The 14,313-nt window shown below is 43.4% G+C and overlaps 1 protein-coding gene across 1 annotated transcript; it reads right to left on the minus strand.

The window, feature by feature from the left end:
- Positions 1 to 2,764: 2,764 nt before the first annotated feature.
- On the minus strand, positions 2,765 to 14,305 carry LOC118564778 (phospholipid-transporting ATPase ID-like; the record flags this gene model as incomplete). The annotated part of the gene is made up of 12 exons (XM_036143836.1): positions 2,765 to 3,558; positions 4,014 to 4,144; positions 5,641 to 5,779; positions 5,870 to 6,115; positions 6,289 to 6,372; positions 6,462 to 6,685; positions 9,767 to 9,950; positions 10,102 to 10,240; positions 10,357 to 10,462; positions 12,242 to 12,353; positions 12,433 to 12,597; positions 14,279 to 14,305. Coding segments are annotated over 12 exons (1,887 nt in total), but the record flags the coding sequence as incomplete, so codon positions are not given.
- Positions 14,306 to 14,313: the final 8 nt, after the last annotated feature.

A 14,313-nucleotide genomic window follows, 5' to 3' on the forward strand; every position in this document is an offset into this window, starting at 1 on the left:
GCCCAAAGTTATGCTCTGAACTTCTAATGAACGTCTGCAAAGGGAATGTTTCAACAAAGTCATTTTTCTAAGATGGAAAACAAAAAATTTAAATCAAACAGTCTGCAGTTCTTTTTGGTTTTAGGTTCATATTTTTTCCTTTTTGGAAATAATAAATGAAATGCTAAATCACATGTAGGACATACAGTGATGGTAAAAATAAAATACACCGTCTTTTTAATTCTCGGGTTTTACTTAGCAGGACATGATGTAGCTGATCTGTCTTTTCCCAAAGTCAGAACGACAGACAACTGATTTATTGAACAAGGGTAAATGCTAATATGGAACAACTGCATGGAAAAAAATTAACACATGCCATGGTATAACACTAATAAATCTCAATAGTCATTTTATGTGTGATTTAATCAGTTTTTCACGTTGGTTCTTCTTTTTTATTAATACTCAGATTCCAAATTCTCCGTGTTCACGTACACAAACGTCCGACTGACGGAGCAACTACGTTTGTTATTCTAATTAATGAGAACGGTTCCACGTTCTCACCGCCAGCAGAAAAAATACAGAACAACGATTTTCTGCTCCGTTCTGATCCGTCTGGCTCCATAATTGTAATAGTAGCATAGGATAAATAGGAAAAAGAACGTCAACAACCTCCGATTTGTCAAAGTTAAATGTTGTAGATCGTTAACCGCAAAATCTTTTTTTTATATTCACAATAAAATGAACTGTTTTACTTAAATATCGGATGCAAACCACCCTTATTAGACCAAATAAAGAAGCAAATTTGTCATTTCGTCCTTTAACTTTAATCGTGATAATGTTCTCCAAATAGATTAGCATTGTGCTTATAATGAGGATGATGGTGCATGCGCTCCTCAGGCTCCTGGGAACTGTGGAGCGGAGACGGAGCGGAGACGGAGCGACCACAAAGTCAGCTTTGCTTTTCACGGACTCATGGAGGCGGTGTGGAACGGAGCGGAGGATGAGGAGTTACGGCTTCAGTGGCTTCGGTTCTTTGAGGTCTGCAGACATTAGTGTTTAATCAGGCCAGGTCTGGACTTTAACCTGCTCATTGCAACACTTTGTCCTTCCTCTCAGAAGCTCTGCTGGACCAAGGCTCAGCTGTTTAGACGTTTTAGGTTTAGACGACTCAACGACTGCGAGCGTCCTCAGCTACTGAAACTGCAAATAATAATAATAATTAAAAAAAAGCCTCGTCCGCCGTGCTCAACACTTGGTTTGAGCTGTGTTGGTTTTCTGCAAGCATGGCGCTCTGCATTAACGTTGCTTTGAGCCCAAAGGTCCTAACGTGTGTGGTGGTTCGCTCAGATGCAGCTTTGCAAACTTTTTAGACCAGAATGTTCACATTTTGGACAAAGAAGACAGATGGTCTGAAAGGGGTGTGAAGGAAGCCATCTACGTTAAGAGAGAGAAAAACCTTAAACAGAGGAGGAGGCCTTAGGTTCCAACTCTCATAAACTTACAACACAGCTATAGGATTAATTCCAGCCAATCATCACCTTAACTCTCACCCTCATTCAGGTGATCAAAACATTGTTCCTTTAAGCCAATAACAACCCTAACTCCTCCTCGTTACAGAGGAGTGGACCTGTTTCTGTCCAACCTGCTGGCTTAATGGCTTTAACGACCGTCCATTACTAAGGGGGGGGGGGGGGCTGTTTTGATTAAATCTGCATGTTATCTAAACCATTACAGGCCTTTGTTTGGCAGTAGTATAAAGCTTGTTACTCCACATTACTCCAGACTTTTTGAACTGAGAAAGCTTCCTGGAGAGGAAGCGAAACGTCTTCAACTACGGAAAACAAGTCCAGTTGCTTTGTTTTTTACCTTTTTTTTGGAGTAGAGAGAAAGGATGTTTGGGGAAAACATCACATCAAGGCATCTATGTTTATTCCTTTTTTAATTGTCCTGCCGTGAACTTTACCATTTAAGATTTGTTAAATTGACTTCAAGAGAATCGTAAATGGCCTGAGAACCCGCTGAAGATTCATGGGCACTAACGATCGATTCTTTAATTGATAATAAGCATCTTTATTTGTCACTGCAGCCTTTGTTGTGCTGTCCTCAGCATTTAAGCCGTCCATAAGGAGCCAGCAGCTGCCACTGCGTGACGCCCAGGGAGCATTCTGGGGTCTTGCTCAGGGACCCAAGGTGGCAGGCTGCAGGTTTCAAACCAGCAGCCTTTCCAGGAAGCCAGCGCCCAGCTCTAAACCACAAGGACAACACTCCCTGATTGATGTCTTTCTGTGTCAATCCACACCTGTGTGATGATCAGTTTATTAAGAGCCTGAATTAGCAGCTCCTCCTCCTCCTTTTAGGTATAATAGAAGCCTGAAGGCTCTATTTGGTTCTTTTCTACAGTTTTATTTCACCGTTTTGCTTTGTTGCCTTCGTCTTTGTTCATAAATACCGACAGTGAGGAACCCGGTGAGTGTTTGTCTCACGACAACTTCGACCAAATTATTTTTTTAATATGTCCTGTCAGGTCCACCTGTGGAACTAGGGTGTACTTTCTTTTTAGAAAGGCTGTCTGCTTCCATATGTTACCAAACATTCACACCCATTGTTCTAAAAAATACTGAAATAGGTTTTTTTTGTGAAAAGCGTGGTCTCCTAACCGGTTCTTCTCTACCTGCAGCATGAAGCGGCTCATGGTGTGAGAAACCATGAAGCTTCTCAAATTCATTTGTAAATTTGTAATAATTAAAAACAATCACTAGATTCATGTTCAAATGCATTTTTAAAAAAAAAAACCCTCAGAAGAAGGTAAACTGGGCCCTGACTGTAGAAAAAGAATAGCAGGAGAATAAAATGTGCTCGTTTTAACTTTCCTACCAGACAGAGACAGTAAAGGGAGGAGTGCAGTACTGAAAGCTTCCTCTGAGGGGCGCTGCTCTGCCTCTGGACTCCCAGGATCATAAATGTCTGGGCAGCCTGTAAACATGATCACACCGTGTCTCCCAACACTTCACCTCCCTCCTCGCTGCTCGGCTTGTCCTCCTGGAGGCTCGCTGCCGTGTTTCTGTGTCTGGTAGCTCCTCGTCTGTCCCGTTCCCCCGGAGCTCTGATGGCAGGAAGTCACTTACCGTCACATCCTGCTGCCCTTCCTTCTAGTCAAACTCTTGTCTGCGTCAAAAACAAAAAGCTGATCTGGGAAAACCCGAGCGTCCAGTCTGTCCTGCAGAACTCCTGCTGCTTTTAGTCGCTGCATCACAGCGGGGGGTCGGTCATCGTCCGGTACATCTGCAGCGAAGTCACCTCCACGTCCGCCACCTTGGGGTTCTGCGGGCGCCCCGTGGGGCTGTACCCCGCCGACCGCCCCATGGGGCTGAACCCCGTGGTGGTGCGCCCCACCTGGGGGAAACCTGAAGACCACGAAACGGCGGGGCGTCGCAGGAAGCGGCCGGACGTCACCAGGTCCCCGTAGCCCTGCGCGTGTGAGAAGGCGTAGCCGGAGCGGCGGGAGCTGGTGCGGCGGATACGGGCGCGGCGAGGAGGAGGCGGGGGGGTCGCTCTGGCCTGCCTCACCTTGAACATCACCTGAAAGGTAAAGAGGCCTGCAATAACCCTAAGGTCTAAAAAAGGAACATTCAATAGAAACATCATAGAAATAAAAGAGTTTTAGCTAAATGTTATTATTCATTCTGTGAGAGCAAAAGGTGATTTATATCATGTGTTACTTGTGCTGCGCCATACCCATAATGCATTGAGCAAAATCTAAACTTGTCAATAAAAGGTAAAACTGAAAACAACCGGATGGTTTTCCTGCAACTTAACAACGTCTTCTTCTTGAGCTCGTAGTTAAAGTACGGTGCGCTCAATCTGCCAGAAACGTCCGATTCTGACAGATTTATGTCCCTGACTGGAAGCTCATGTCAGTAATGCACATTTCCCCGAATAAATGAATAAATGATTAAATGAAGTGAAGCAAGGGAGACGTTTCAGGCAAATTACATGCCAGCTCTCCCTGCGTGAGCGTGCAGAGTCTGCTGTACCTTGTCATTGATGGTGGGGCAGAGCTGAATCAACAGGAAGCGGTAGGTAACCACGGGAAGGACGCACAGGATGGAGGTGAGGACGATCGTCAGCCACACGTTGGGCTGGTTCAGAGAGTTTCGAGCCGTTCCTGGATCAAGAAACAGCCGACAGTAAATGTCCTCGTTCTAAAGATACAAAGTGTCACAGGATCTGAACAATTCAAAGGGCTTCTAGTTAAAGCTAAAGAAAACATACGCAGAAAGTATTTACTTTATTTATAAGTTCTGTGTTACAAAATGATTTTATGTACATCAGAAAATCCCCAAAGAAAAGTTTGTCACATTATAAGCTGTCTCTCTGTCCACGGCCATGTTGCTTTTTCTGCTGTGTGAGACGTTTAAAGGCTGGGATATTGCAGATCAGGGCTGTTAAACTCATTTCTATATTGGGCCACTTTGGCATCATGAAGTCATTAAAAGGACTCCTTGCACTTGTATAGATGATCCTTTTGATTTCATAATTTCATTTCAGTTCACATGGAAATCTCAGAAATGTAACACACAAGTAGCACCATTAGGCCCAGTTTATACAGTTTATCCCCAAAATAAGTTGATATTGGGGTGAGTTACACTTTAAACTCATCATTCTGCATCACTTTTGCTCTTTTTGGACATTTCTGGGTAGTTTTAATGTGCAATGGGAAAACTATGATTGCTGTTACTACACAGGTAAAAAAAAAATCAGCATTCTCCACGGGAGGCACAGTTTTAGCCACTTTATACATTTAAAAGGATACCTGCCGCTACTTTATTGTACAATGTGCCTTTTTTGGCTCTTGAGGGCCGGATAAATTGCATTGACGGGCAATATATATATATATATATATATATATATATATATATATATATATATATATATATATATATATATATATATATATAGATAGATATATATATAGATATATATATGCAGGCCTTTGTTATTTATGCAATCTTTTATTTTAAACAATATTCCAATAGTTTTTGCAACTTTATTTCTAATATATTCTGTGTGAGGCTTCCAACTAAGTTTATTGTCAATAATAATCCCTAAAAATTTTCAACTTTCAATTTCAACTCCATTGATACATAAGTTTACATTGTTATGGTCCTGACTACCAGATAATACCATAAATTTAGTTTTTCCTTCATTTAACAAAACCATGTTTTCAACTCAGCTAACTCTTTTTCTATTATTTCATCCACATTTTTTTCAGAAAAAAAGAAATTTGTATCGTCAGCAAATATTACAAACTTTAAAATACTAGATACCGCAAAAATATAATTTAAATAAAGTATAAATAATTTAGGTCCCAACATTGAACCTTGAGGAAGACTAAATTTAACTATTTAATGTCTGTTGCCAAAGTGAAGCTCTGATGAGCACAGCCGCTTTAAAAGATCCCAAGGAATTCTTGGTTGTTGAAAGAAAAGTGAAAAGCAGAGATGAGAGAAAACCTGAAGCGTTCACGCAGAACCTTGGCCGACCAAACTGTCAACAACAACAACAGGTTTCTGGTCCATATTATTATTATTTCTCCATCAGCCGCGTTTAAAGGTCGCTCTGCAGGTTCCTGGACGGAGCTCAGAGGCGACGGAGACTCACCTATGAAAGGGAACGCCGACGGCACGACCAGGAACATGCCGTTGCTGTACATGGTGAAGGTGACGGCGAAGTACATGGCCAGACTGCCCAAAACGAAGAAGGTGTTCACAGCCGTCCAGTAGGACATCTCCAACCCCAGCTACGGACAGGCAGGAGAAGACTTCATCTCAAAACGATGCTCATTTAATATTATATACCTCTAAATATAAAAAAGGCTGTTCCTCCGGACCTGGATGGTGACGGCAAACAGCAGGCAGGTCTGCGTGAGCAGGGCGAAGGACTGGTAGTCGGCCAGGTCTCTGCCGTCGTCCCTCACGGTGTCCTGCAGGGCGCCGTAGGGGATGAGGAAGAGCACCAGGGAGCTGTAGCAGCTGTGGACGGCACATTTGAAGAAGGCCTTCTTGCTGAAGTACAGGTTCAGTTGGCCGGGAATGTAGAGCTGCGGATGTTGGAAACTCCACACGTCGTTAACATCCTGACCAGTAGGGGGAGACAAAGGCGACCATTAAAAGGGACTCTTGGAGGAAGTTCTCCTCAGTGTGGACCCTGTCTGTGGCGTCTCTGCGTTTCAGGCCTAGTCTTAATAATCAGTGTATAATATTTTGTTTTTTTCTTTCTTTGGCTAACGGGGACAAACATAATTATTACCTGATCAAACAGGCTCATGCCCAGAACGGGCAGAGCCGTGTACATCAGGTTGTAGAGCGTAATGAACCCCTCGTCATACACCGTCTGAAAAGGCAAAGGTAAGTTTGCGTTATTCGCAGAAAGAAGATGATTATGAGCTGATTCCTCACTCGTTTGGTACTCCCCCGTCTCACCTGTGCAGAGAAGCCGCAGAAGAAGGCGAACCAGATGTGAACGAAGGTGAAGGTGAAGTTCTTGTAGAAAAAGTAGCGCAGGAATTTGCACATGCGCAGGTAGGACCAGCGTCCGTGCACCAGCAGGAGGCGCTGCAGGAAGCGGAACTGGGCGAAGGAGTAGTCGCTGGACAGGACGGCCTGCATCCCCTCCTGGCCTGAGATGCCCACACCGATATGAGCCGCTGGGAAGACAGGAGCCATTTAGGATTTTTATTTTGCTTTTTTCAGAACATCTACGTCTTCAATGCGACCTCACAATGAACGTATGGTTTCAAGGATGACAAAACAAAGCACAAGGCTGATGTTCTAGAACCACATATCCACCTTATTTTCCAATGCAGAAGTAACTATGGGCCCAACTTTGTTTTTTTTGTGCGGCACTTCTGTTTCAGCTCCGTTCATGGAGTCTGCATGTTCTCCCTGTGCATGCGTGGGTTCTCTCTGGGTACTCCGTCTTCCTCCCACAGTCCAGAAACATGACTGTTAGGTTAATTGGCTTCTCCTAATTGTCCTTAGGTGTGAATGATTGTTTGTCCTGTTTGTCTCTGTGTTGCCCTGCGATAGACTGGCGACCTGTCCAGGTGAACCCCGCCTCTCACCTGGTGAACTCTGGAGATAGGCACCAGCACCCCATCCCCCCCCGACCCGATGAGGGATTAAGCGGGTCAGAAAATGGATGGATGGAATGATGGATGGATGGATGGATGGATGATGGATGGATGGATGGATAGAATGATGGATGGATGGATGGATGGATGGATGGATGGATGGATGGATGGAGTGATGGATGGATGGATGGATAGAATGATGGTAGAATGATGGATGGATGGATGGATGGATGGATGGATGATGGATGGATGGATGGATGGATGGATGGATGGATGGATGGAATGATGGATGGATGGATGGATAGAATGATGGATGGATGGATGGATGGATGGATGGATGGATGGAGTGATGGATGGATGGATGGATAGAATGATGGTAGAATGCTGGTGGATGGATGGATGGCTGGATGGATGTGGATGGATGGTGGATGGATGATGGATGGATGGATGGATGGATGGATTGATGGATGGATGGATGGATGGATAGAATGATGGATGGATGGATGGATGGATGGATGGAATGATGGATGGATGGATGGATGGATGATGGATGGATGGATGGATAGAATGATGGATGGATGGATGGATGGATGGATGGATGGATGGATGGATGGATGGATGGAATGATGGATGGATGGATGGATGGATAGAATGATGGATGGATAGAATGATGGATGGATGGATGGATGGATGGATGGAATGATGGATGGCTGGATGGAATGATGGATGGATGGATGGATCGAATGAGGCTGGATGGATGGATGGATGGATGGATGGCCTGATGGATGGATGGATGATGGATGGATGGATGGATGGATGGATAGAATGATGGATGGATGGATGGAATGATGGAATGATGGATGGATGGATGGATGGATGGATGGATGGATGGATGATAAACTGTCACAGCAACATTTCCTAAAATTGCAGAGTGATAGAAGTGGCAGGTCAGAGCCTCAAACTATTCCTGACAGACAGGATGACATGAATAATTGGCCTCATATAACCAACGAGGACATTTTAACCATTTTGTGTCGTCACCTGGTGCAGACGGCGCTGCAGAGCCACTTTACTGAGGCAAACCTCCTCAGAGGAAAAGTTAGCTCGGTGTTAATAAATATCAACATGGATGAGCTGGTATCCATGGAGGCTGATGGCTGTTAAAGCCAAAGCGAGTCCAACGTTCTCTCTGCAGGATCCTGACTGAATTAACCAGATCTACTGAGATGACCGGAGCTCTGATGCTGCAGCTCCAAGGAAAGTCCTTCAGTCACGCAGCGGCGACTTAATGAAGGTAGAATAATGACTCGTCTGATTCAGAAACATACTGGCTGTTGCCTCGTTGGGATTAGATTGCTGGTCAGTTAATTTTACAAAGAGAGCAGCGCTAAATGTTTGGGATTGAACTGATATCAGAACGTTCTGCCTACTTCCTGTTTAGGCTTGAAGTCTGAAACTGTACCAGTCTGATGTGTGGTCTCAAAACTCTTCATGCAAGCTTGTCACGTTAAAATGTAAGTTAGCTTTAGAATGAAGCTGTAACTTTAATTCTAGTTAATTTTTTTAGAGTGTGAGTTTTAAAGGAAGTAGTGCGCCTCACATGACTCTTGTACACGGTGGATGATTAAAACGCTCCTGCTCCACATTAAAATTTCTTTTACACCCATTATTATGACAGCTTCTAACTGTACAATCGCTCCCGGTCTTCCTCGAAATCATAATGACGAGTATTTTGGTACGAAGTGGCTGCATGAATCGCTCTTTAGCCAGCTAAACAGGGACAGGAAGTGACCGACCGGAAGTCTCACACAAAAAAACATCAACTCACTGTCTCCGTATTTCTGTTGAAAATAAGGTGGATAGAGACAACAAAATGTTCCCAACTCATCAGACAAAAGGAAAAGATTAAAGTGGAATTTATTTCTCCTTAATGTGTTAGTGTAGTTGTGAAATAGTTATAGGAAGATGGATGGATGAGCAAATAAAAGAATGCATGCCTGGATGGCTGCGCTATTCACCTGCTGTCCACTAGGTGGCAGAAACAGACAGAAAATGTTGAGTATGACGGCCTGAGTATGAAATGTGCTCACAGCAGGCAGATTAACACCACAGTTCATCTTTCTGACCACCTAAAGGATTTAGGCGTCTCTCTCTGTACAAACTCCAGAGGAAGTAATGATTTTCAGTTTTACTCCACACCGTCTGCCTCATTATGGGCCGACGGCAGTTAGGGAGTTTGTCCTGTAATTGGAGGGTTGATGGTTTGATGCCCTGCTCTGACTGGCTCAGTCGTTGTGGGACAGACACTTTACCTGAATTGGCCGGGTTGGGCTGATGTACAGCAGCTGTGGCTACTAACGTAGCTCACCACCATCAGGGTGTGAATGGCTGATTGTAGTGTGAAGCACATTAGGGTCGTATAGCGCCATTTACCATTAGGCTCGTCTTTTAGATTGCACAACTTTAAAAACAGAAGTGCTATCTGGTGAAAAATCACAAATTAGAAAACTAAAAGCAAAAGAAGACAAGAGACAAATCAAACTTTAACATCTGCAGCCTGAACCGCCTGCAGACGTTTTGTTCTCAGTGCTTTTCAAGCACAGGTGTCGCTCATGTTTACCACAGAACAAACGCGTCTCAGTGGTCTTCTTGTACCTTTGATCATGCTGACGTCGTTGGCGCCGTCGCCTATGGCCAGCGTGACCGCCTTCTTGTACTTCTTGACCAGCTCGACCACCTGGGCCTTCTGCAGGGGCGTCACCCTGCAGCAGATCACCGCTTTGCACAAACACGCCGTCCTCAGGAAGTCCAGCTCCATGCTGCTCTCCAAGGCGTACGCCTGACGCACAAAGAAAACAGCAGTCAGGCAACATATTTCCACTGTTCTCACCCTGCGTCTTCCACTCTAACTTATTACGAAGTTAAAAGGTTCTTTGACGTTAAAAAGACGTTATGATGCTACGTGTGAACAGAGAGCCGGTTCTACATACCAGACTGTGTCCGTTGATAACCAGACCATACTCTCCATCAGCCACCTCGTCTTTAATCACATTCACACTTTTCCCCATGTCTTCTGGGAAAAGCAGAGAATTCACTGTTGCGTCTGGTTTCATCGAGTTCTGCGCATTTCTGCTCCAAATACACAAAAAAACAAGAAAAAACCCCCACAGATCTTTAAGTTGGATTTTTAAACCGGACTTTAGAGAAACACAGTTAGGAAGCACTTCAGAAATGTGCCGTCTGACCTGAGTTCTTGTCTAACTTCCTCCGGTGAGTGGCCAGAGACGATGAAGACGTCGTTCATCTCCTCCTGCAGCAGGTTGCAGGAGTAACCGATGTTTTCTGCCGTTTCTGTGACACAAACAAAAGTTGTGTGGTAATCAGCGCCATCTAAGAACTGTTTTCACTGAGTAAGAAAACTTTATTGATAAATCAACTTTTACAGGATAAAAAAAACACAAAGTGCTTCACAATAAAAACAACCATAAAACAACACAAGATAAAAAGATATAATAGCATAAATGCAACATCATAGCATAAAACTATTTACCAAACCAGTTAAAAGACAATCGGAACACGTTGGTCTTCAACTGCTTCTTAAAATGAACAAACAGAGTCAAGACAGCGTAAAAATAAAGGCAACGCATCCCACAGTCTGAGGGCCACAGCTCTACACGGCCGATCCCCTCTGGTCCTAAATAAGTTCCTGGAACCATTAACTACCAGAAGGGCAATGCGGCTGTAAAAGGTCGGTAATATAAGCCGGAGCTTGGCCGTCAGGGCTCTAAAAGAAAAGACATAAACTGTAAAATGAGCTGTAAAATGTACCGTTAGCCAACGTAAAGAGATCACGACTAAATGCTATCAACACGTGGACATTAATATTTGTGATAAAATGCAGTGGATCATGGTCACACTGGCGTATGCAGTGCATATATATTGTTATTGAATTATCGTCCAGCCCTAGTTAAGAGCGTCAGGGCTGCATCTCAGTCTGATACTCCACAGCAGTGGACCGCCACCGCCTGCAGAGGGCGCTGAAGACAGCAGGACTGGCCTCACTGCAGAGCATCTGTCACCAGAGCCCCGCATCCTCAGCATGGACCCTTCACTCTTCATCACTCCTCTTCACTCTGCTTCACTCTTCATCACTCTTCTTCACTCTTCTTCACTCTTCTTCACTCTTCTTCACTCTTCTTCACTCTTCATCACTCTTCATCACTCTTCATCGCTCTTCATCACTCTTCATCGCTCTTCTTCACTCTTCATCACTCTTCTTCACTCTGCTTCACTCTTCTTCACTCTTCATCACTCTTCTTCACTCTTCTTCACTCTTCATCACTCTTCATCACTCTTCATCGCTCTTCATCACTCTTCATCGCTCTTCTTCACTCTTCATCACTCTTCTTCACTCTGCTTCACTATTCTTCACTCTTCTTCACTCTTCATCACTCTTCTTCACTCTTCTCCCGTCAGCAGGGTGAAAAGAAGGACCTCTGGACCAAAGAGCTCTTTCTGTTAAACTGCTGACAGTTCTCCGTAACCACGCTCTGTCGATACCTCCACTGATCTCACAGCCGTCTTATCTGGCATATTGTCCTCTGCTCAAAGCGCGCACATTCAGCACATTTAGCACATTTAGCACATTTAGCACATTCAGCACATTTAGCACATTTAGCACATTTAGCACATTTAGCACATTTAGCACATTCAGCACATTTAGCACATTTAGCACATTTAACACATTTAGCACATTCAGCACATTTAGCACATTTAGCACATTTAGCACATTTAGCACATTTAGCACATTCAGCACATTTAGCACATTTAGCACATTTAGCACATTTAGCACATTCAGCACATTTAGCACATTTAGCACATTTAGCACATTCAGTGTTTATTTCATGCCTTCTAGTTTTCTTTTCTTAAGATTTTTTAACTTGTATTATTACTTCTCTTTTTAACAGGCATAGAGCAAAGGAAGAATTTAATTACATAGGGAAGCATGTTTGAAGCCTGTGTGCAAGACAACAATTGTGAAACTGAACCAGTAAAAGCGACTCAGGTCCATGTGAGCATAGAGACCTACTTCACACAAATTACATGAAAGATATCATTTCCCAGACATACCTTGCTTGTCGCCAGTCAGTACCCAGATTTTGATGTCAGCTTTGGCCAGCTGCTCGATGGTCTGAGGTACTCCGTCCTGCAGCTTGTCTTCGATGGCTGTTGCTCCCAGCAGCTGCAGAGAAAACACAAAGGCATTACATGAAAACAAGGAGAAACCAGTCAGCTTCCTGTTTTTATCCTCAGCTTCCTACCAGAAGGTCCTTCTCGATCTCCTCGTACAGCTCGTCCAGCTGGCTCTCCTTGTCCTCCAGGGAGATGCTGGCCTCATGGTGGCGCTGTTTCCACTGCCTGAAGTACTCCTCGTCCAAATCTTTGTAGGCAAGCGCCAGGGTCCGCAGTCCCTCCCCTGCAAATTCCTGCAGATGAGCCGGCACACACTGATGAGGACGAGCCGTAGAAAGCAGGTGTCTCTGCACCCGGCACTGATAGCATCTCAAGATGGAAACAAAGTGAAACTAATGTGCACGGTGGGGTAAATTATGGGGATCAGGCTGTAAAATGCACATTGAGAGGAGACAAACGGCGACCGTTCTGGTTCTGGACGTTTCTTTGTTTAACAAAGATGATCCAAGCCAAGCGACATGAAAGGAACTGGGAGGAGAGGGAAAGACAAAGAATCCAAAGAGTGGAGCTAGCTTCTTCTCCTGAACCTGAAACATTTTTTAATTATATTACTCTGACGCAGCTTATACCAGAACAAAGTGCATTACTACACATAGTTGCTAATATACAAATGAAAGCAGAGAATCTGATGATTTATGTAAAAATGTTGGACTAGAGGGGGAAAAGGATGAAATGAGCACTTTTAGACAGAAATATGATTATTATTATTAGACATCTGGGAATGACAGGCCTGCTGAGGATCTCTGCTTCCTGCATACGTGTTACAACTATCAGCTAACAGTGGTTTATTTTAGCTCATTTACTAACTGAACTAAACTGGTAGAACTATCTCTAAAACATACACTGACAGAAATTATTTACGTTCTCAAAAGGAAAAAAATATTAATTTCAGGCCATGTTTTAGTCTTGCAACCTTTTAAAGAGGTCTTGATCTACTGTTTAGATTCTTCTTTATCTTAAATGGGTTTAGTGGGAATCATCATTTTAGTGAGACATGAAAATCATGATGTATTTGACCTGTTTTTGTGATGTAGACTGTAAAATGTGACAAAGAAAGGTCACCATATTGCTTGTTTTTGTTTGGATAACTCGTCTATCTTGGGATAAACTTTAAATGCTCTACAGACACTCTATAACTGCCCCCCCCCCCATGTGGTAAATGATTAGTAGCTCAATTATTCAAAGGGCAGAGTCCATCCCTCTGCTAGGTCAGCTACTTCAAGCTTTCAGCATGTGGAGGTGAGTGAACATTCATCAGCGCAGACAGAGAGTCTGCATACCACAGTATGAAAATATAAGCTACACTATTATTGGCAGATTGCTGCAACATTTAGGAAGCACTTACATATATTTCATAACAGCAGTGCCTGTGTGCAGTATGAATCTGGTGCATCCAGGTTTTTACGTTCACATCATAAAACATTTTTATATGTAAAAAAAAAAATATCCCATCCCATAAGATCATGTATCAATAGTGTGATTAAAGGTATAAGTCCCTTGAAGCTAATCAATGATTGATTTAGGCTGATATTTCACTAGTTTAATACTCGCAAAACCCAACTTGTTCCTAAATATCGGAAAAATACCAAAATATAAAACAGTCTACCAGAGTAGAAAAGGAATTTAGCATCAAGAAAGTGAAAATGTGTCACATGGCAGATGAACAGCAGATGAATTTCTCTGCTTTTTGGTTTTCTTAAGGACACGTCTTTCAAATACTCTACAACTAACCTGATACATCCTCTTTTGTCCTTTGCATGAACAGTTATCATTTTCTTTAAAGCACAGCCAGTTGATAATTAATTAGATTAGCCGGACGTTATCAGGACTAGACTGAAGCTCAGGACAGAGATGAACAGGAAACCAAACATCTCAGGACTAGTTTAAAAACAAGCAGGATGGAGTTTGACTGACATTAAGGTGCTCCGTTGTGCACGTCCATCAGCTTG

Source organism: Fundulus heteroclitus, chromosome 12 (assembly GCF_011125445.2).
Source record: "Fundulus heteroclitus isolate FHET01 chromosome 12, MU-UCD_Fhet_4.1, whole genome shotgun sequence".
NCBI lineage: Eukaryota > Metazoa > Chordata > Actinopteri > Cyprinodontiformes > Fundulidae > Fundulus > Fundulus heteroclitus.